At 38.9% G+C, this 21,812-nt stretch overlaps 1 protein-coding gene across 4 annotated transcripts in view; it reads left to right on the top strand.

The window, feature by feature from the left end:
• The window catches only part of EGF (epidermal growth factor), a 61,228-nt gene that overhangs the window by 16,099 nt on the left and 23,317 nt on the right, over positions 1-21,812 (top strand). For all 4 annotated transcript variants that reach the window (XM_035324530.1, XM_035324531.1, XM_035324529.1 and 1 more), the window contains 10 exons: positions 749-979; positions 1,927-2,129; positions 6,431-6,556; positions 7,364-7,486; positions 10,120-10,242; positions 11,454-11,579; positions 13,228-13,364; positions 15,227-15,375; positions 16,978-17,082; positions 18,691-18,914. In XM_035324530.1, the coding sequence (XP_035180421.1) occupies positions 749-979; positions 1,927-2,129; positions 6,431-6,556; positions 7,364-7,486; positions 10,120-10,242; positions 11,454-11,579; positions 13,228-13,364; positions 15,227-15,375; positions 16,978-17,082; positions 18,691-18,914 (1,547 nt within the window). The remainder of the gene's footprint in view (positions 1-748; positions 980-1,926; positions 2,130-6,430; positions 6,557-7,363; positions 7,487-10,119; positions 10,243-11,453; positions 11,580-13,227; positions 13,365-15,226; positions 15,376-16,977; positions 17,083-18,690; positions 18,915-21,812) is intronic.

Here is a 21,812-nt window from a genome sequence, read left to right as displayed (position 1 = left end):
GCTTCAGTGCATAACCGATTTGGGTATTGGAGCTGTATTTTGACTGTCTTAATTTAATGACAGCATAGTCTGGCTGCTATAACGAGCAGGAAGGTAGAAATAAATGAAAACAATAATAGACATGGTATTTTTAAGTTAAGTACCGCTGTGTGACATGTTGGACTAGAACTTCTGGAGATGGATTCCTCCCTAGAGGCAGAAGGCAATGCATAGCTGCCTCAAAGACGTGCCTTTTCCTAAGTTTGCAGGAGCCCCCTGCAGATCTGAGAGGTTATTCCAGTTTCCTTCACGGATTGCATGGCTGAACAAAGCAGAGAAAGACAATAGCACTTCATGGTTAAGCTGGGCTGATTCTTACTTGACCTACATGAGATAAATTTCAAGTATCTCATTGCTTCCTGAATGGAGTCATAGAGTCCCTGATAGAAACTTGTTTATTAAAACAAGAAAACAACTGTAACAAAAATGTAGTGGTAACTGTACTTCCATTAAACAGACAATGCTTTGTTGTCAAAAATGTTTCCATGCTTAATAAAGTTATGTTAAGGGAGAGGTATATGGGGTTTTCCTGAAATAGGTCAATGTGTATTGAGAAAGGCTTTTGCTTTATGATTAGTTTTGGTTCTGGAAGCACTGTGCTAAGACTGAAAAATTCTGTATACAGGAGCAACTAAATAATGAATGTGTAGCAGTGATATGATCTTGTAAACATATATTTTTTTCCAAAACATGCCTCTCTTGCCTGCAGGTTGTTATTTTGGTCATCTGATGGCACAGTTTCCAGTATATACCGAGCATCTCTCAATGGAAGTGATGTGAGAAATATTTTAAGAACCACAGAAGAGATAAAGACCATCTCACTAGACTTGGTTGACATAAGGCTCTACTGGATCCAGCATGACCATGGGAAGGAGATTTCCCGTATTGGATCATGTAACTATGATGGGGGAGCTGTTCATTTGCTTCAGAGTTTTGACCAGTGAGTTTTACTGAGTTTGTCAGAAATAAAACACTCATTTCCTGGGTATCCAAATAAAAGGAAGACTTTTATTTTATCATTTTATAACATCATGAGGAGTACAAAGTGTAGCAGAAATGACATGTAACTGTAGCTCTAAAACTACCGATTTGAAAATGGAAAAAAACACTGTTGCAGGGATAATACTGCCACTCAGTACTTCATCTTCTAAGCTTTTAGCAAATGATAACCACTTAATCCTCAGAAATCCTCTCTAAATGTTTATTAGTGGCCTTTTTGAACAGAGAAGCCAAAAGCAGAGAGATTAAATGATTTGTCCAAGGTCACAGTAGGTCAGCTCAGGTGTCTGAGCTGTGCTCAAGAGCCTGAGCTCCACCAGGTCTTTCCTATCCTTCCCTAAGCCTGTTGTCCTCCTCAGCTGCTGGTCAAGGAGGCTTGGAGAACACCCTGTGCTCAGGCTCTCCAGCAAACATTGGCAGATGTGGTGAAAATGTCCTATACAACCTTCATGTACCTTTGATGGGAGAGATGCCCATCAAAGAGGGCACTGAAAACAGAGAAACAGGGGGACTTAACTAAATCTTAACAAACCTTCACCAAAGCTGGTGCCCATTTCAGTTGCTGGGTTCAACAAAGTGCAGGGTGATACCTAGGCTTTCCGTGTCAGTTGGGTCAGTTCATGTAACCAGTGAGAAGTGCCCACCATTCTGCAGGTGTTTCTTGCAAATATGCAGGATTCTGGGCTCTGGGTCTGTCTCTGACACTTAACCTGACTCTTATATATACCCATAAGATGACATATATATATATATATATATATATATATAGGAATACAAATAAAAGGTATTTACACTGAATTGACTGAACTCAATGGTCAAAAAATGTATAGTGAGTAAATAGACAGATCAGGTAATGTGCCATCTCATGTTGTTTTTTCTCTATTGTAGACATCAGTTGCTTGGTATGTCTCTCTTTGCTGACCACCTGTACTATTCAGAGTTGAAATCTGGTATGATATGGAGAGCCAACAAGTATACTGGAAAAGTTGTAGTCACAATTAGCCTGAAACCATCATTTTTTCCACCAGTGGAGATAAAAGTGGTTCATCCATTTCAACAGCCAGGTGCAAGAACAGATCTTCAGGATTTTGGTAAGTTAACTGTAATGATACAGCTATATTTGTGAGAGTAATAATGTAACACACTCTGATCTTTTACAGTAGTATTTTATTTTCAGCAAAATGTGTGCTGAGCATGAACTACTCATGTCATTAATCTGAATACATGTTTAGATAAATGTGTTTTTCTCCTTGTCTTTTCTTTTTTCTTCATTTTTCCTCACAAATATGTTTTTATACTTTGCCAGTAAATGCGTAAAGAGTACTTTTTTTTTTTTTTTTTTTTTTTAAGTATCCTTTCTAAGGCAGATATCCATCTAAGATACTCTAGTATCTTTCTAAGGCAGACATCTGGGAGTGTCAAGTAATGACTGCAGAACTCCCAAGTGAAAGGAATCTTGGGTTGCCAGAGGTAGAATAAAAACATTAGAAGAAAGCAGTGTGTGTTTCTATGAGCAAAAATGAAACTGTGTAAATCATGCTTGAAAAAATTCTAAATATCTACTGTATAATAGGCTTCATCTTTCTTCATGCCAGCTGACAGCTTTATAAGATACTAGGCTGTATCTCCTTCCTCAAGTTTGGTCTGAGTGGGAAAATCAAATTTTTAAGGGAACTTTCCCTTTCAGATCACAGAATCACAGAATCATCTAGGTTGGAAGAGACCTCCAAGATCACCGAGTCCAACCTCTGACATAACACTAACAAGTCCTCCACTAAAGCATATCCCTAAGCTCTACATCTAAATGTCTTTTAAAGAACTCCAGGCATGGTGACTCAACCACTTCCCTGGGCAGCCTATTCCAGTGACTAACAACCCGTTCAGTAAAGAAGTTCTTCCTAATATCCAACCTAAACCTCCCCTGACACAACTTTAGCCCATTCCCCCTTGTACTGTCACCAGGCACATGGGAGAATAGACCAACCACCACCTCGCTACAGCCTCCTTTATGGTACCTGTAGAGTGCGATAACATCACCCCTGAGCCTCCTTTTCTCCAGGCTGAAGATGCTTTGTTTGCAGTGCAAAGATCTGTTGACATGAAGAATAAAAAGTGCTCTTGGAAATCAAACTTATGCTTGTAAATGCAGGGAGCCTTCATTCAGAGACAATACCTATTCTGTGCTTCCTTGGGGGAAAACAGTCATCTTGTCAAACTAAAGCACTTTCTTCAACTTACACACTTGGTGCTCTCACACAGAGAAACTAGGAAAGGGTGCGCATAGTGACACACCCACACAAGGCTTAGGGTTGTTGCAAAGAGATTTGGAAGGCCCTTTGTAGTCTCAGGAAACCCCCTTGGGTGTTGTCTGTCACCATATTTACAATTACAGGACGATGGAGAGGGAGAAATAGTGACCAAGAAATGGTCATGACTGCTGTTCATGACAGCAGTCTCCTGAACCTCAGGGTCATGTTCTATATGTTCTCTCCATAAGAGTATGTATCGTATTGCTTTTTGACTATGGGCACTTAGCTTTTATTCCTCTCCCAGAAGATTAACTCCCCTCCTTCCTCCAGAACATGCTGCTTTCCAGTGTTTCTCTTTCCACTAGAAAAAGGTGTTCCCCACTTTTCTTTAATAATTTAATTACTAGTGTTTTTAAATGCCTTGCATTATTTAGCCCTATATTTCTAACATGTCTTACAAAGCATGACAGTAATTGTTTTAAGCAGTAGTTCTTTTTTATTCCAAATACCTTCTCGTAAAAATGTCTAGGAAGTAATGGAGTAGAAAGAAGCTTAACGGGCTGAATCCAGATGAACATTTTGGACTTTGCATGTACATTGCTTGGCTTATCTAGTGCAAGAACTGGGATAAAAGAAGGACTAACGAGCCTGGAGTACAAATGAGATTTATAGCTGATCTTACAACAGAGAAACTTGGAGATAAAAGCATACCTCAGCTAATTGGATGCTCTGTACAAACTAAGAAAGTATATGTTTCACTGTAGTGTCAGCTGTGAATTATCAGGCCTCCTTTAAAACAGATAAAAAGTGAGTTCCTTCAGTTAAAAAGACAAGAAGTGCTCAACTGACAGGACTTGATTTTTGACAGGATTTTGGATTATTTAGTTTACTACTAAAATTTCTCATGTTCCCTCTTCCCTTTCTCTCTCAAAAGGCTTTCCTGAATTGATCAGGGCCAATAAATAGAAGACCATTAATTCTGCCAAAGGTTTTCTATAACCCCATATAACTTTGGTATGGCAGTAGCTGGAAGATGGCCTCCAATCTATCTCAAGTCTTTTCAATAACTAAGCCTAGATTTGAAGTCAATACATGTATTTATAAATGCCTGCTGGAATACTCTTCTCACTTTTATTAATGGCTCATAAGACACCTAAATTACCTTACAGCCTAAAAGGCTGCCTCTAGATTATTATTATTTTTTAAGTCTTCTCTGACAGGTTAAAATTAAGAGGAAATGATATTCAGATCACTGAGAATAACTATTTTATTTTATTTTTCTTAACATAAAGAATTACCTTGTGTTTCTTTCCAGTGTGAGATACTGGTATCAGACTATCATTTGAAAATACCAATTTCCATTTTAAAAAGGTGATGGAGTGGGTGGTGGTGTAGAAAATATGTTTCATTGTGGCTGTGAATATCTTAATCATTGTGGCCATTGTGAATATCTTTCTGAGATTTCCTAGATTGCAAAATTGTTAGCTATGGTATTTTCATTGTAACATCTAGGTTTATTAGGTCTCATTAGACCAATAATGGTACAAGTAAGGAACAAGAAAACATACTGGTGATAAGCATAAGATGATCTTGTTGCTCATTTGTATTGTTTTGAGATTGCATGTACTTGCACTGTTGCCTCTGTAATGAGTTCTGTATCTGAAAGTCAGACACCCCGCCACGGTATATGCTTGATTTGGCTACAACAGGGACAAAGATTAAGGGTCCAGTAACATAGATTCAAAACTGGTTCTACAAAAAGAGAAGTGAAGCTAAAACTACATAAAATTCAAGTCTCTGATAGCCTAACATGCTTAATGACACAGATACCCATATAATCATCCATTAATTATTTTTCATTCAATTTCTGTAATTCCAAGAAATGGCCAACATTTTCTCCTCTTCGGCTAGCAGAAGACTAAACACTGAACTCATATATTTTTCTTCTTTCTGTCTCTTGGAATTTAGAGGGTAAAGTGGAAATAGTGCAAGAAATTTGTTTGCATACAAATGTCTTCCCTGACTGTATGAGCCTATGATTTCCTTTGTTACACAAACAGTACAGGGCAAATAGAGAGTTGTGTGTGGGTGGCTGCATACCCACGTCCAGTAGCAACAGTTCATCTATTCTTAGCTTGGAAAAGGGGCAAGCAACCCCAGAAGAAGATTAGGAAGATTAAAACAAAAGTAATAGTTTGTGAGACAAAAATAAAGACTGAGTGTTGCATATCTATGAAAGCACCAGCTGCGAAAGATAGCCTAGATGGCTCTTCCAGTCCTTCCCATGGAAGATGTTTCAGTACCTGCTTGCCTTATTTTATGAAGCAAGAAAAGCAGGAAGGCTTCTGAAAACCTATTGAGTGCTCTTTTCTGCTTCCTCTGAAGAAACTTTGTACATACCTTTTAGGGCATCAGAAAAATTCTGAGTTTTAAATCTGACTACAAGATTTATGATGTGCGCATTCCTAATAGTCAGGAATCCAGGATCCATTTCAGTACAGATTCTCTAGGCTGTACTAATAATTTTAAAATGAAAAATACGGTCATTGTCATCTACCCAGACTTTTGTTTGCTTGTTGGTTTTTTCTTTGTTTGCTTGTTTTTTTTTTTTTTTTTTTTAATGAATGTAAGACCTAAGTACTGCTTTGTCCTAATTTCTAGACTTTTTCTTTCTCCCGTCATTTTTTTTTGTGTGCTCTCTCTTCTTTCAGAGTGCTTTACAGAGCCTGATAACACAGAATATTGTTCATGACTGGCTGCATATGAAGCCTGTTACACAGGTTTTTCCCTATTGTAGCCACTAGAGTTACTCACCCAAGCCAAGCCATCTCCTGCTCCAGGGCTCTTTCCAGATCTGCCTGTGCTGATGTGGAGCTAGAAATGGCCGTTCATAAAAACCTACTCTTATTCCTACAAGTACTTTAATTTTATAGTGACTTTTTGGCCTGATTTTTACCAATCAAGATTAATAGAGATTGTTTTCTAATAATATTAAGTTTCTCAGGTTAGGCAAATAGCTGTTGAGAGGGAGAGGACGTGTCACTGCATCTTTGATCAAAGTAGTTCCTCCCTGAGCAGAAGATTGACGTGGTAAGAACTCCATTTTATTTACATTTACATTTACATTACATTTGTTCTTCCAGAAAGAGGAATCTGTGATATGACAAAAGAAAAGTGCAGAAGAAGAACTTGCAGGCCAGACTGGAGGACTCATCAGTGTAAATGTTCTAGTGGCTTTATTTTAAGTCGAAATAAGCAGTATTGTGAAGGTAATATATGCATCTACGGTCAGCTTTATTCCATCAGACAAAAAAATTTCTTCTGTTCTTTTACTTTATTTATTCCTATCTTGAGTGTGATGAAACACTGAGAGGTCTTAAAAATTCCAGCTGGTGTAAATGTTTAACGGGTGTAAATGTTTAATGGTTATAAATGGTTTAATGGGTACATATGTTTTAATCTGGGTTGCTTTAATCAAAATTTAATATTATTATTGCAGTTAAGTTACAACTTTTAGAAGCATCTTTTTCACTACAGAACCAGATTTGAAAAGATGCAAAGACATGAAAATTATGAGTTTATAGCATTTAAAACAGCCATCCACCCATCCACTTCAGGATTTTTCTCAGGAAATTAGCCAGTATTGTTTTCCAAAGTGAAGCTTCTAATCCACTTTTGTGTTTTGAGAATTTTACTTAAGTCACGTTGGAGCCTTTTTTTTTTTTTTTCTTTCCTTTTTTTTTTTTTTTTAAATACTGTCTGAATAAAGCATCTAATGTGATTTTTTGAGGTGCACACAGGATTTAACTGGCACCAGATTCTCTATGGGGTGGCATACTTTGCTTCAGACTACCTATGCTGGACTCATACATAGTGAATAGGTTACTTAGAAGGTTTTTGAAGCTTATTTGAATGAGGTCTGCAAACTTGATTTTTTTGGCATTTACTAGGACCAATATATTTTGTAAAACGAATGGGGAAAACAGTCTGGAAGACTGCTAGTTTGCTTCATTAATCCAGTTCCCTGATGCTGGTTGATGACCTTATTCTGACACAGCACATGTTCCTTTTCTCAGATATCAATGAATGTGGTTTCTGGAATCATGGCTGTACTTTGGGCTGTGTGAACATCCCTGGTTCCTATTACTGCACCTGCCCAAGAGGTTTTGTTCTGCTGCCTGATAGGAAAACATGTCACGGTAAGTAGCAGTGATGCAAAACCATCTCAAGTATGATATTGGAGATAGTTCTCATGTATAACACCAAAAGCTCTGCAAGTTTTTTGTGTTGCATTGCTCCCTTCCAACCTCCCTTATTATGTAAGTAGGACCAGCTTAAACCAAGTGAACCAAAGACAGATGACAAGTTTAAGAAAGTATAAGTCACACATAAGTAATCAAGTGTGAGCCTCTTGGGGAGCAAAAAGGAGTCAGGTTTAATGTATCTGTGTGTCTGGTTCTAGATGCCTGCATGCAATCCTCATGTTGAATTACAGGCATAGGTTTGATGGTGTTTGGGGAGTTGTTTGCCAGCTAGCACCCTCACCTCTGGGGAACTTGCACTCTGTCAAGGTTTGTCTGTACGGTGGCATGGCTTGTGCACTGACTTTTCTTCAGCAGCAAAAGCTAGCAGCACAACTTATGTTGGTATAATATTGAAATACAATAAGTGGGGCAAAGAACATAGACTGTCATTTTCTTGATCATTGAGAGTCATTAGGGATAACTGGACAGTAGACCATTTGGAGATGCTGATAATGGATGATAATTTGATTAGTCACATGCAAGTAATGAAAAATCTGATTATGGTATGAATGCACTTGTAAGTAGGTATCTTATGGGCCTTAAACCCCAGGCTAGAGAGACCTCTCTGCTCAGATTCAGCTCTGTGGCACATTCCAGGTGCATAAGCAATTACATCATTTTAAATGCAGTCTCTGAATTTGGCTCATCATCTAACCTGCATAATGATTTGCGTAGTCTCTGAATGAGCAGCTTACAGCACTGTCTTTTTTCTTTTCAGGTCAGGGTTGATAACTTTGCTAATGTGCCTGAAATCAATAAAATTAATGCATAAGCAAGTTTACAATGAGCAAGACACATCACATTGATTATTCTGGGTGGCTGCTGTACTTTGGGAGGTTTTTTTTTGTTTGTTTGTTTGTTTTTTTTTCTTTTATCAATTAAAATGTGTATTAGAAATATACTTGAGAGAACTTATCCGTATAACGTAAGTGGTTATAAACTAGGAGGCTGTCTAAACCTGGACAAATGTGGAAAAACAAAATGCAGAGAACACAGACAATTAGAAGGAAAAAACAAAGATCTGTGTTTGAGCAAGCTTCAAGGACCATGTTTTAGTCATAGTAAGAGTCAGAGGTGAAAAGTTTTGTTCTATCATCAATTTTTGTTTGAAACCTCAAGGAGGTACTTCTCTTGCTCAGTTAAGGAGGATCCAGGAGCAGGATTTAGTGGCCTAAGCATGGGTGTCCAGGGTGTGAGAGAGAGCTGCACAAGGCAGCCAGATGTGACAAGGACCTATAGGAGACCTGCAGCCAGAGGCTGTTGGGTGGTGGGATATCCCTCTGTGTCCAAAACAACACTTAGACACTGTGCAACTTAGTCCTACTCTGGATGACTAGATGAACCATATGCCTACATTTTGGGTGCCTCAAATTAGATAGAAAATAATGTTTTTATAACACAGGCTAGGGATACAGCATGGACAGTATAACTCCATAACTACTGCAGCACAAGGCAGATATGTCACCATCAACTTACCTTGAGAGAGAGAGAGAGATGTAAGGTGAGAAGTCCACGTGCTGACCAGACGTTTTGATGCTTTGTCCTCCAAGTCCTGTACAAAGCTTTTCATCCAAAGACGCAAGGTCTGGTCAGAAAGAAACAAGCAGTCCATGCGATTAGTTTCTTCACCCCATTTACTGTGTTTAAAGGATTAGAGCAACCAGGTTGAGTGCAGCTGCCTGGGAGAAGGCAACAGCTACAAGCCATCTAAGTTGGTGTATGCAGCTGATTCATAAAAGCAGCCACGGGAAACCTGCGTTAATTCCACTCTGCCAGGGGGTGCTGCCATATGGTTCTGGAGGGGCACAAGGAGATGCAGCACTGCAGGGTGGAAGGTGGAAGGAGGATATCCTGTAGAATTGCATAAAAGAGAAATAAAATAATAATCATAATAAATTTTTAAAAAGTGTTGGCACTACAACTATTATAATAGAAAGTAAAAGGAAACTCTTGCTAGGTCCTTGGATGGTTTTGCCCCTATAGCCTCAAAAATTACCGCTAAGGAACATGGTTGTATTTCTGGAAGGTTCATCTCCTATTTTCATTGGTTTTAACTCAGTCACCCTGGGAAAGGAAGGAAAGAAAAAGTAAATTCCTTATTGTCTTTCCATTTAGCACTTATTCTTTAAGTCTACCTTCCTCATAATTTTTGAAGCCTGATCCATTTTGGATGAAATGTAAAAATAAAAGTTTTGTAAATTATTTCTATTTTGATAACACTCCTTCATAAAAATTTGGAAAATTTAAAGCTGATCATTATAATGACTTCATGACCCAGCAACAATTTCAGATTTTTCCTTTGCTGTAATTAAGAGAGTGTGGACAAAAAAAGGAGGAAAAACATACCAACAAACAAACAAACAAAAAACAGAACTGTTGTTCTCTCTGTTATCATTTTTTCTTTTCCTCTTTCTTTCTTTCTTTCTTGGATATATGAAAGTGTTAAGAAATCTTTTAAATTTTTTTGGTGAGTAGTAAAAATGTTTCCTCTCATTTATGATTTTTTTCCCCTCTTTACATTACTGTAGAGCTAATTTCCTGTGTAAGTAATGACACTGAATGTAGCCATGGTTGCCTTCAGACATCTACAGGGCCTGTTTGCTTTTGTCCCGAAGGATCTATACTCAAAGTGGATGGCAAAACATGCACAGGTAAGTATTTAACATTTTTCTAGCTGTAGTGACTGCCAAACTGTTTGTTCTTAGCACTGAGAGCCACAAGTAAATGATGGCATATTATACTCATTTTGCACAGCTGTAAATGATTGTACAAGATAGGAGGCAATGGAATGTCAGGCTCTTTAAGTGCTGAGATGTGCAATATTCATATTCATTTTTAATAGATGTTTCTTAGCAACAACATCCAGTATTTACAAGCCAAATTCTTTTGTAGTCAGCACAGACCAAGGCATCTCCCAGATGTCTGTTTCAGGAAAAATCTACAATTTATAGTTGAGACGAATCATAGGACAGTTGGTACAAAATTAGGGCATGGGTGTAAGCTGAAGACGACTTTATCAACATCATGAAACCCAGGTTCTGACTCACTCTAACTTGCAGCAATTTCATGTAACTACCCACTAATTAAATTTTTGCAGCCAGAGTATTTGGAGCTGCTCTACCTACTCATCTGTCATTCCACATTCCAGCATGCTTCCAAATTCAGGAAGCTGTAGATTTTCAGTTGTATTTCTTCAGTCTATGGATCATGACAGCTCCATTAATGCCAGCCTTATGCCTTGACAAATGCCCTTCCCCTTTTACAACCCATACATGCTTTGGACTGCACTGTATACATGGGTTCAGTCAGTGTTGCTGTTTCACTGGGGACGCTCCACTGCGTAAGCTCAGGTTGGCATTGCACAGTCCCAGGAAGAAAGAATGATTTCATTTCATATGAGATCTTGGCTTGTTGTGTCAGAAAGCCATTGTATTTCATCAGTTCAACATCCTATCCTAATTAACTTCTGGGGAAGAACAGCATTGACTAGCTGCTGCTTTGCATGGAGTGTAGTCTCTGATAGAATTTTTGTTTTACATTGGATGAGATTTCCATGGGACAAAGAGTTATCTGGGATAATCAACACATGGAAGCCCTGGTCATATATTCCACTCTCCCTGCATTCCTAGATTTTGTTATGAATTTTCTGTAAAGGCTCTGGAAGAAGCTGAAATTCATTTGCTTTCATGTCACTAGACTTCTGCTTTCAACACGAGGCCTTTCAGGAAATCTCTTGGTCACTGAGAAGCTTTACACTGTAGAAATCCTAACCAGAGTGGATCATTTTCTTGCTTATACTTATGATTTTGTTGTATTTTTTTCTTAGGATGGAAAGTTAAAATTTTCAAATGCTCTGTTTAAGGTTGCACATCTCCAGATAATGGTGGCTGTAGTCAGATATGTTCTTCTTTAAGCCCATCCTCCTGGGAGTGTGCTTGCTTTCCTGGATATAAGCTTCAGGGAGACAGAAAGCACTGCACTGCTACAGGTCAGTATCTTGATATGCCTGTATGTTACTGCCATAAAAGCAAAAACATTTCAGAGGCTGTCAAAGAGGGCAGCATAACCAGGATGCATTTTGTACTAGTTTTAGGATACTCTGTGAAACTTGGAAGTATTTTTGTTTGGAAAAATAACCTGTTTTAGAAATGTGTTAGAACAAACACCGTAAGTATACAACTCAATCTCCCTCACAAGAGATTCTGTCTGTTGTCCAGCTTCTGCATTTCACTTTGGGCTCCTGTACTGCAGTGGTGTATCTGCAGTAGTCAGGTGGTTGTGCATTCCAATAAATGTAGGTGTAATTCCTGCCCAGTGACAAAAAGCTGGGGTTGAAGTGTCTACAACTGGAGAACAGGACAGGGAATAGGCTGTTGAAGTACCTTCCCTACAAGGATATTTCTCTCCCATTGACCTCAGAAAACCCAAGTATTTAACATCCATGTCCAAATTCCAGGCCCATCAGTTCTTTCTGAGATAAGGTCAGACCTAGTGAACACTAAGATAATATGCAATTGCAAGAGAGAGAGGATGAAAGAGAAGCTTGTGATTTGTTTTAGCAATGGGAGAAAAACTTTATTTGTTGGGAGACAGCAACTTTCTTGCTTTTAATGCAAAAAAGCTTCTCACAGACAATAGATGAGTGTTCTTGCATTTATGGTGATGCTGTGAAATGCAAAGGGATGCCTGTCTTGATGCTAATTCCCTGAGTGTGCCATGCAGCGGAGATAGAGACTGCCTTTATCACAAATTTTGAGGATGATCTTGGGCAAGACGTTTGTCCTGAAAGCCTGTACACACATTTATCTTTGTCAGAGGCAAGCAGCATATAGGGCAAGGGTATAGGGCATTTCTTCTTGCTTCTGTTCCCCATTTTGTCTTCGACTGTTACCTGCTTACAATGCTAACTTTTTGAGTCGAGAACACTTATGTTATATTTGTACCGGGTACAATTAATCCCAAATTTGCCTTTAGCTTAGTTACAAGAACAGAAATAATGTTCTCTTGGGAAATAGTTTTAGACTGTGAAATTAACAAATTAAAGTGATGCATGAGGTTATCTCAGATCTGTGTGAGATTTAAATCTAGGATACAAAGGTGATAAATCTAATACAATAATATAAAATACTGCCAAAATAATTTTGTCCTTCTCTGTTATATGCCTAAGACATTTATCTGGCATTGGAGATAGGAAGATGGCTTAAAGTCTGAATTTTACTTTCAGGTTTTTAAATCTTCTTTTTGTTTCTTTGTTACATAAATAGCATCTTGGTTTGTGTGGTTATTTACAGTTTCACAGAGTCAAAGCTTCCATTGCTCGCGTGGGGTTTGCCTCCAGTATTTACTATAGTTAAATGAGGATGAAATTAATTTGATCTGAAAAAATGTTAATGGTTATACAGAACAGAAAAAAATATGAAATAGGAAAGAAACAAACAAAAAAAACAGCACCCAGAATTTTCCTTCTTCAGTAGTTAAGACATTGCTGATTATATTATTATAGCGGCAAAAAGAAGGTGGAGTAACAGACTGTATACAGTAGCTGTGATTCCAACTCAGAGCATCCTGTGTAGTGATGCAGAACAGAGATGACTTTGAACCTGGTGAAACTAATGCATGCGAATTTTCACCAACAGGCCCCAGGCCATTCCTGCTGTTTGCAAACAGCCAAGATATCCGCCAGATCAGTTTTGATGGAACGGATTACACAAGTTTACTTGACTGGCAGATGGGAATAGTCTTAGCTCTGGATTCTGACCCAGTGGAAAACAAGGTAAGGTATTAAAAATGAGAGGATTTTGAAGTGTTGCAAGGACAAATGGATTGGGCATTCGTATGCCTTAACCTTTCTGCTGTCAGTGATCCAGATTACACGTTGAGCTGTGTGTGCTCTTTTGCCTGTGCAGGAGCACTGCTGGTACAGGATGCCAAACACTAGTTGAAGAGTTTCGTCCTTTGCTTACTAATTTAATGTGCTTTGTACATTGACATAGCTAATTTACAGGAAATTAGGATTTCTAAATTCATGCATGACTTAAGTCTTATGTGATTGATTGTTCTCTGCCTTAGGATTTCAGTACTCTTTCCTGGCAATATACTGTGTGTTTTTCTACCGGGTAGCTGTAACAACAGCAGTGCATTTTGTTTTGTACAGATCCTTGCCACAATCTCTGCTAAACCTAGAAGTAATCATAACAAGAATTACATCCTTATGTCCCAACACAACTGAACAAAACTGCTGAACACTTGCTGGGTTTATTGTTCTTATGAAATGTATTCCTCATATTACAAGATATTCCTGTTGGAAAGAGGAGTCTTCTCTGCAGAAAGAGCTCTTTGGATGTGTGGCCACCTCCCAGTGCCCTGCACTCTGCCTGCAGAGTTTGGAAGAATAGCTCAGCTAAACTTTGCTAAACTTTCTGTGTCAGGTAGTCATTTTTTCCAATGGTGAGGTTCATTTACACTGTAAAAAGTGATAAAAAAAAAAGGTACCGGATGGTAAAGTGAAAGGCAATGAGGAGCTCAGTTAAGCTTCTGGAAATGTCTCAAGGCCTGGGTTTACACAGCTAAGCAAACAGGAATGTTACCAGATCTGCATTACAGGAGGATCATTTCAGGCTCTGCTGGAACACAGCCACTTGCCCCTGAAACAGGGCCCTGCAGGGGAGCTTGCAGTTGTTCTACACTGTACCGAATGTGAAAACAACACTGTGTTGGCAGGGGAAGTGCACATTTGTGAGACCCTGTGAGGGCTGCAGTGCAGAGGTGAGGGGATGCACACTAAGCCAGCAGGAATCCAGAATTCCTGTCCTGGCAGTGCAGGGTCGAGGTGCAAGGTAAACTTGCTCTGCAAAGCTCTGTTGCTCCCATGGTAGTTGAATTAGCTGTCTTAAGGCAAGAGACTTCTCTACTGCTTCCTTTGGCCTTTGCTTGTTACTATTTGCAAATAAAGCCTCAGCGTGGTTTTGTATATGGTTCTGCTGTACAGTGTTTGGAACTTTCTGGATATCAAATACAGGACAAATTTACTTTTTCCTCATTGGAAAATGTGAAAATAGTTCCCGCCCCAGTAGAAATCTTCTATTTTAACCCAAACCTGAGAAGCCTCTTCTGGAATTGTTGGAGCCTTACAGAATCAACACCTGGTAAGAAATGCAGATATACGCCACCTGAAAGAGACAAAACAGAAGCATACTATATGACTCCCTTTCTCCTTCCATCTCCGTAACACACATACAGTACTACTCCCTCCCCTGACTCCCTTTTTCAAATGAGCAGGCAGTGAAATGATAACATGCTTCCTTTTGCCTGCTCCTGCTTTTGCTTTCTCAGTGGTTCTTCATGTGAGGTAGCTGCTCACTGCAACAAAACCTTAGGATATTTAGGGGACTTTATGTAGGGCAGCCAGGATTTACAGATAAGCACAAGCAGCCTGTAGAAGTCATCCTGGCTGAAGGATATATGCCCTTTATTTGATCAGGGATCACAGGTTACTCATGCAGCTTTCCATGAATAAGCAGTTCAGGGAACTTCCAAGATGAAAAAGTTCTTTCAGAAGAGGAAATATGAGACAAGGAAAATAAAGCAGAAAGTGCTCTGGGAACTAATCATACCTCATCTGTTATTTCTTCACAGATTTACTTTGCCCACACTGCCTTGAAGTGGATAGAACGAGCTAATCTGGATGGCTCAAATCGTGAAAAAGTTATTCATGAAGCTGTAGATATACCCGAAGGCCTTGCTGTTGACTGGATTAACCGTAAATTGTATTGGACAGACAGAGGGTACAAGCTCCACTGTGCATTTATGTCGAAGCATGCCATAAAATATTTGGAATAAATGACTGGTGATACAGGAATAGCTGCGATATCACTCTAAATTCAGTAACGCTTCACATTCTGACTGGATAGCTGTAATCTCCAGTGTATACAGTTGGAAGGCTCTCTAAAACTGAAATGCTGGAAGTTCACTTTGTCTGCTATTGTATTTTTATCTTTATCTTTCAAAAGAGCAAGAGTTTAGACTCAGCTGCAAGGAATCTAAAGCATGTACTGCATATATACATATATGTATGTGCAGATGCATGTGAATGTGTGTATACACTCAGACATACGGTGTGTCTGTGTGTGTGTATATATATAGGTATATTTATATATATATACTATGAGTATTATGGCACTGAGTACATCTTGGGCAGAAGTCAACATTGTTTACAGCCAAACTCATGCCCCTTAAAGCTGATGGAGAGCCTTTGTCAATTATTTCTTATTAAAGACCACTGACAGACAGTAAGACTTCATGTTTCAGTCAGTACCTAAACTTACATGTGGAGAGAGAGAAACTAAATTCACCTTTGATAAAAAGGCAGAGTCAGATAAGGACATGCAATGATGACTCCTTGAAGAGCAGTCATGACGCTTCAGTATGACCCATATTTTATCAGTTAATAAAAGGTGATTTTAAAAGTCCCGAGCACCTTCCCTCTCCCTGTTAGAGATGCTGCTAGGCCATTTCCCTACTGTTAGGTACAAACTTGTCTGCACGGTCATACTCCCGTATAAATGTGAAATGGGAAATTGTGCTGCTCATCTCCATAGGACAAGAGCCAAGGAGGGAGCCATGAATGTATATCTGCCACTTCTTTTTCACTCACTGGGTTTGCCTGTTTGTATTACACATATATATAGAAAATGTGTGTGTGCGCATGTATATATATATGTAAATTTCTCCTTCCATCCTCATGTGGATTTTCTTTACATGGAAATCTATAAGCTTCTATTTCAGGTAGAGTCTGATATTTACTCAGCAAGGTGGATTTTCTAGCAATGAGCATCTACGGTTTTCTGAAAAAAAAAAAAAAGGATTGGGGAACAGGCAACATAGGTTCTATATTTGACTACTGTTGATTAGATGAGTGATCATAAGGACCTTTGCTTCATTCCTCTGTGTAAAATGGATATGCTATGTAAATTGTCTGGAGATTTCTGGATGAAAAATGCTATTGAAAACAAAAATTCTTTACACATTTGATAATGCTATTTAGTTAGGAGCTGGTTTTCTTCTTGACTCCCTTTAAAGCTTAGATTAATCTATTAGTGATCATACTTCCAACTCATTATTTGCCCAAAAAGGGAGAACTTCAGGTCCTCGGTAGAATAGCAGGTATTTTATCATCGTGCACTGGACTAGATAATGAAGCTTTAACATGACTTACTTGTAGATAAAACAACTGGACACTCCAAAGCAGCAGGATTACTTACTGTCTTTGCAAAATTATTTATTATAGTTTTGTGCTAAATTAATGCAATGCAAAAACAGTACATTCTGCCTGAGAAGGTAATTAAAAAGATAGCAGGGAGGACCTAACAGTGCTCTGTGTGTTGCAGGAAGGCATGCATTGAAAGGAGCAATTTGAATGGAATGCAAAGAAAAATGATCATCTGGGAGGATATCTCCCAGCCCCGAGGGATTGCCATTCACCCATTTGTGAAGTAAGGAGTGATAAACATGGTTAATTGTGTAATGCTTAGGGAGGTTTTTTCAAAATGAGCACACCAGCCTTGCCCTTTTGTCAGACAAAAAATGCATGAAGCCTCAGGTTTGGACAGTGGAGTAATATGAACTGCAGTGCTTTATTGCTAGTTTTTTGTGGTGGTCTGGGACATGTTTATTTCCCATATAGATTAAAAAAAATATCAGAAGCATTAAATATATCGTATACAGTTTAGGTTTAAGAAAAGCAAAATCTGCTGAAGTCACCATGATTGAAAATCATTTTGAGTTTCCATATGTATTGGTGTGAAGATGTTACAGACATATTTTTTTGGCCATGCTTCAGTTTCCTCCACAATCTATGGTTGTGGAGGTGTGCTGATTTAAATGCACCTTATTCGTTCTTATCTAGTGCTGAGATAATCACAGAAATCCTGAATGTTCAGAACTGTTGATGAAATTCTTAATCAGTAGCAAAGCCCCACAGCTTTCCATCTATATAACTGTAGTAAGATAGTTTTAAAGGGATTCAGAACTCTTCTGGTGAGTTTTTTTTTTTTTTTTTTTTTTTTTTTTTTGACGCACATGTCCTGGTGTTACTAAGTACTGATGAATGAACCAATTTGAGAGGAGTGTTTTGTTAGCTATACTGTGGACATAAAAGATCTGAAGGAAACTTCCTTTAGAGGTGGATGATGGTAGAGATGTTTTGCACGAAATCTTTTAAGAACGGGTACGTTCAGGGAGAGTGTTTATTTAAAGTATCAGTAGAGGCAGAAAATTTGTACAGCTTGAAAGAAAGGCTACAAGTGGAAACAGATAAAGAAACATCACTAAAACCTCCTTTATTAGAGCGTTAATGGTGAAAGGAGCAACAATGACCATAGTAAAGTTCATACTAAAGAGGAATCTGAGACAGATGCAAGACTATCAAGAATACTGATCCCCGCATTGGCTACAGCAGAATTACACATGTAAATAAAGCTAAGCAAAATATGTGGGTGTCCCTGTAAACCTGACAAAGGCATCTAATGCCTTGGAAGGCTGGAGTCCAAAATTCAAAAGCAATTTGTGTTTTTGGCTACCTATGATTTGAGCTGCTATCTTGTACTGTTCCTTGAAAAACATTCAGTGGGATTCAGCATTCCTTGTGTAACACTGAGGACTCTAGAGGGAGACCCTGAGAACTGGGATTTTATTAAAAGAAGAGGTGAGACTTGTTACCGGTTTATTTTTTAAAAACAAAATAACCTGAGGACTGTTGTTTGCTTTTCATAGGTTGTGGGTAACTTGGGTTGTGTTTGTGCATTGCTGTCATTTAGCCAAACAGCTGGCTAATGCAAGTCCTGTATGAGGCCTTGGTAGAAAGTGTAAGTGGGAGTTGTTTTTCAAAGGCTTTGTGCCGATGAACGTAGTGAGTATTCTGCATAATTTATGGCATGTTTTAAAAGATCAGCAGCTAATATATTTGCTTGAAGCACATACCTTTTCTTCCATGCCTCATGCCTGCATTGTGCTGATCTGATCTTCCTGCTTTGAAAGAACTCGGTAGAGTGGATGACAAATATTTCCTTACTGACTTCTTTTGTGTGTTTTGTTTTCTAAAGGAGATTATTTTGGACTGAAATGGGGGTCCGTCCACGGATTGACAGCTCTTCATTAGAAGGCAGCAATCGTCGAGTTATAGCCAGCACTGGGCTAGCATGTCCCAGTGGAATAACTCTTGACTACTTAGCCAACAAGTTGTTCTGGTGTGATTCTAAGCTGTCGGTGGTTGAGAGCGCAAATCTGGATGGTTCTGATCGTCGAATTCTTGCACAGAATGATGTAGGTGAGGCTTTGAGGTTGATAATTACCTACTGCTCTTGTTGGTATGCCTGTGTGTATGCTAATGTGACTCTGCACATGAATTACCTATCACTGGCTGTGCTGTAGGTCCCTTGCAACCCTGTGTTAAGGTTAATGGCATCACTTTATTCTCCATTCTGTCATCCAGATGACTTTTACATATTCATTTTAGCAAAAGAACACCTTTCTAACACTCTCTGCTTTTACAAATCAGCCACTTTGCATTATACAGAGATCTCCTCTGCCTTCACCAGAGAAGTAAAAAGAAGGAAAAAATTAAAAACATGTTTTGCTTGTTCCATGCACGACTGCCTAGTTTAATTAAGGTTTTGCTGTGTTTATTATGCCAGTAAGTTATATTGACGTAAACTGGAAGAGAATTAATCTTGGCCGTTAAGGTCCTTGAACAAAGAACCTGCATCTGCAATGATGAACACTGGAACGATTCTAAATACACAATAGGCATTGAATGGAAAAGTGATTTATGCAATATGCTGGTAGTTGTTACTGCTGAGATTGCTATTGTTTGACACGTAATTGTGTTTTTTGGAGCAAGAGAACAGAAGTATTAGCAATGAGGAACTGATGTTGTATCATGTTTAAAGTAAAACATGTGTTTAAGGATCTCATACATGGTAAATTAATTTCTGGAGAGGTTAATTCCTTTTTGTGTTTGACATCTCTCTGGGGACCAGACTTGTTTTGTAGGTGTACATAAAAAACATGGGCAGAATGAGGACTCGGCTCAATACCATGACTAGCATGGGTAGAGACTTCACAGTTCCTGTTAAGCTAATGCTGTTCTAGGCTCTGCTCTGCGAAGGACTGTCTTCATCTCCCAAGCCAGATGCCCCCTCACTTGTCTGGAGGTGTGCAGAATGAGATTTTGGAGGGAGCAGTGTTCTGCAGTCCATAAGACATTGAGAGCCCTGAGCAGTGACTTGACACACTCTTCTTCCACTGCTGCTCATGTTCTGGTGTACACTCTGCCTTGCAGCTGACCTGTGAAGGAGGACCTGGAAGCCTGCTGAATGTTTCACTTTGTTTCTCCACCAGGAATAGGACAGTGTCTTATGGGGAGAGAACAGAGAAGGAGCGCTAGGAGCACTGGAGAACCACAGGGTATGGGAAAGGTGTAGGTTTTGGACAGTGATATATGGATGACTGGAGGTGGGAGAAAAGGACATTGATGCCTGTATGGAAAGGAATGAAAGAGATGAAGTGAAAACCAGCAGGGGAGTGAGTTTAGAGAGGCAGAGAGACTTGATACCCTGAAGTTATGGTAGTGAGACCAGAATTCAGCTCCTGTTCTCGGACAGCTTTACCCTGGAAGAAGGGAAGGCAGCATCTGTTCATACACACATTGCTGTAGCACGGATTTTATTACACCAGCTCCCTCTAGTGCCCCTGTACTGAGAATTCATTCAGTATAACTGCATGCAAAATAAGTAAGATTAGTTCTGTTCTTCTCCTAACCCCATTTTTAGCTGTAAGTAAAACAGCTTGTAAGCACTCGTCCAAGGCATTGAACAACACAACCATTCTTTTTCTTTATATAATGGCTCAGCTTTGCACTGTTTTGGAAAGGCTTCTGCTTACATGTGACTATTAACTTTCCTCTTCCTGCTATACCATTAACGACATTGTACTTCTATTTTTAATCCTTAATGTGGAGAGGTTAAGGAATTCCTGGTCAAGTGGGGTGTTTTTTTGTTGGTAGTGCAAGCTATAGATCCTCTGAATGTGAATGAATGTTTGGATGGAAACAACAAGGTGTAGATCTTGGGCTAGTTGCTCAAATTTAATGAAAATGAAGAGCTAAGAACCATGACCAGTAACCAAGCACAGTTCAGTGGAGGTTTTGAAGTGCTAGCAGAATAAAAATATGCTCTTAAACTTAATACTTAAGAACATTTAAATAATGTCTTAGAACATTTCTTATGTAGGATTGTGGTGTTTTAGTTCATTTGTGGTGTATTTAAAATATACCAACGCATACCATTTCTCCAAGGTTCTAATTTATCAATTTAATTTATTAGCTCTTTTTTTTTTTTTTCTTTTTTTTTCTAAAAACTAATACCTTTTAGGGTCTCACATTCATTACTGAGGTTAAATATCATCTAGTTGAGACCTACATCCAAATATAAAAACACTGAGCAGAAAATCATGTGTCTAAAAGACATCTGTAGATTTCTAGTGCATATAACATTGGGTTACCAAGGAAAAACTGCTGTACTCTGAACTTGGGGTCTAAACAGGTGTCTAGATTCCCTTAGTAATTAATGAAGAGAGAAGAAGCTTCCTGGATGATCTATTGCATCCTATGATTTGTATCAGCTGCTGCTGTTAGCTAGCAGACAGTGGCTAACAAGTCACAGCCTACTGCTGCTAGTGGGCTGAAGTAAGGAAAATGAATTTCCCTCTTGAATTTTGCTCTGTGATGAATTGGCTAGTGAACATGCATATTTATGTGTACATGTGAACCTCTGTCTTGCCCTTGCATGTGCTCTTGGCACTTGTAGAGAAGACATACTGGCATACTGGCTACCTGAAAGCTGCCCATGGAGACATGTACCTCAGCAGCTCTGAGCTGGGCCACTTGTTGACAGAAGAGGGAGGCACTCCACTTCTGAAAGAACAGTCCCAATGCTACTTCAAGAAATTATATCTGAAATAGAAGCATACTGTGGGCTTGGTTTGCTTGGAGGTCACCAGCAGTCTAGAGACTGGACTGAGCCAGGCAGGTATTGCGGCCTCCTCTGCTAAGAGCATGAGTAACAAATGCCCATGGTCCTTCATTCATGGATGCTTATTCCTCCCCATGAGACATCAAAGTAGAGAAGCCACTGTGATACAAGTAGATACTGATTTTGTTTACATG

The sequence above is a fragment of the Oxyura jamaicensis genome, chromosome 4, assembly GCF_011077185.1.
Source record: "Oxyura jamaicensis isolate SHBP4307 breed ruddy duck chromosome 4, BPBGC_Ojam_1.0, whole genome shotgun sequence".
NCBI lineage: Eukaryota > Metazoa > Chordata > Aves > Anseriformes > Anatidae > Oxyura > Oxyura jamaicensis.
Note: the sequence above shows the minus strand (reverse complement) of the source record. Positions and strands in the feature narration are given on the sequence as shown.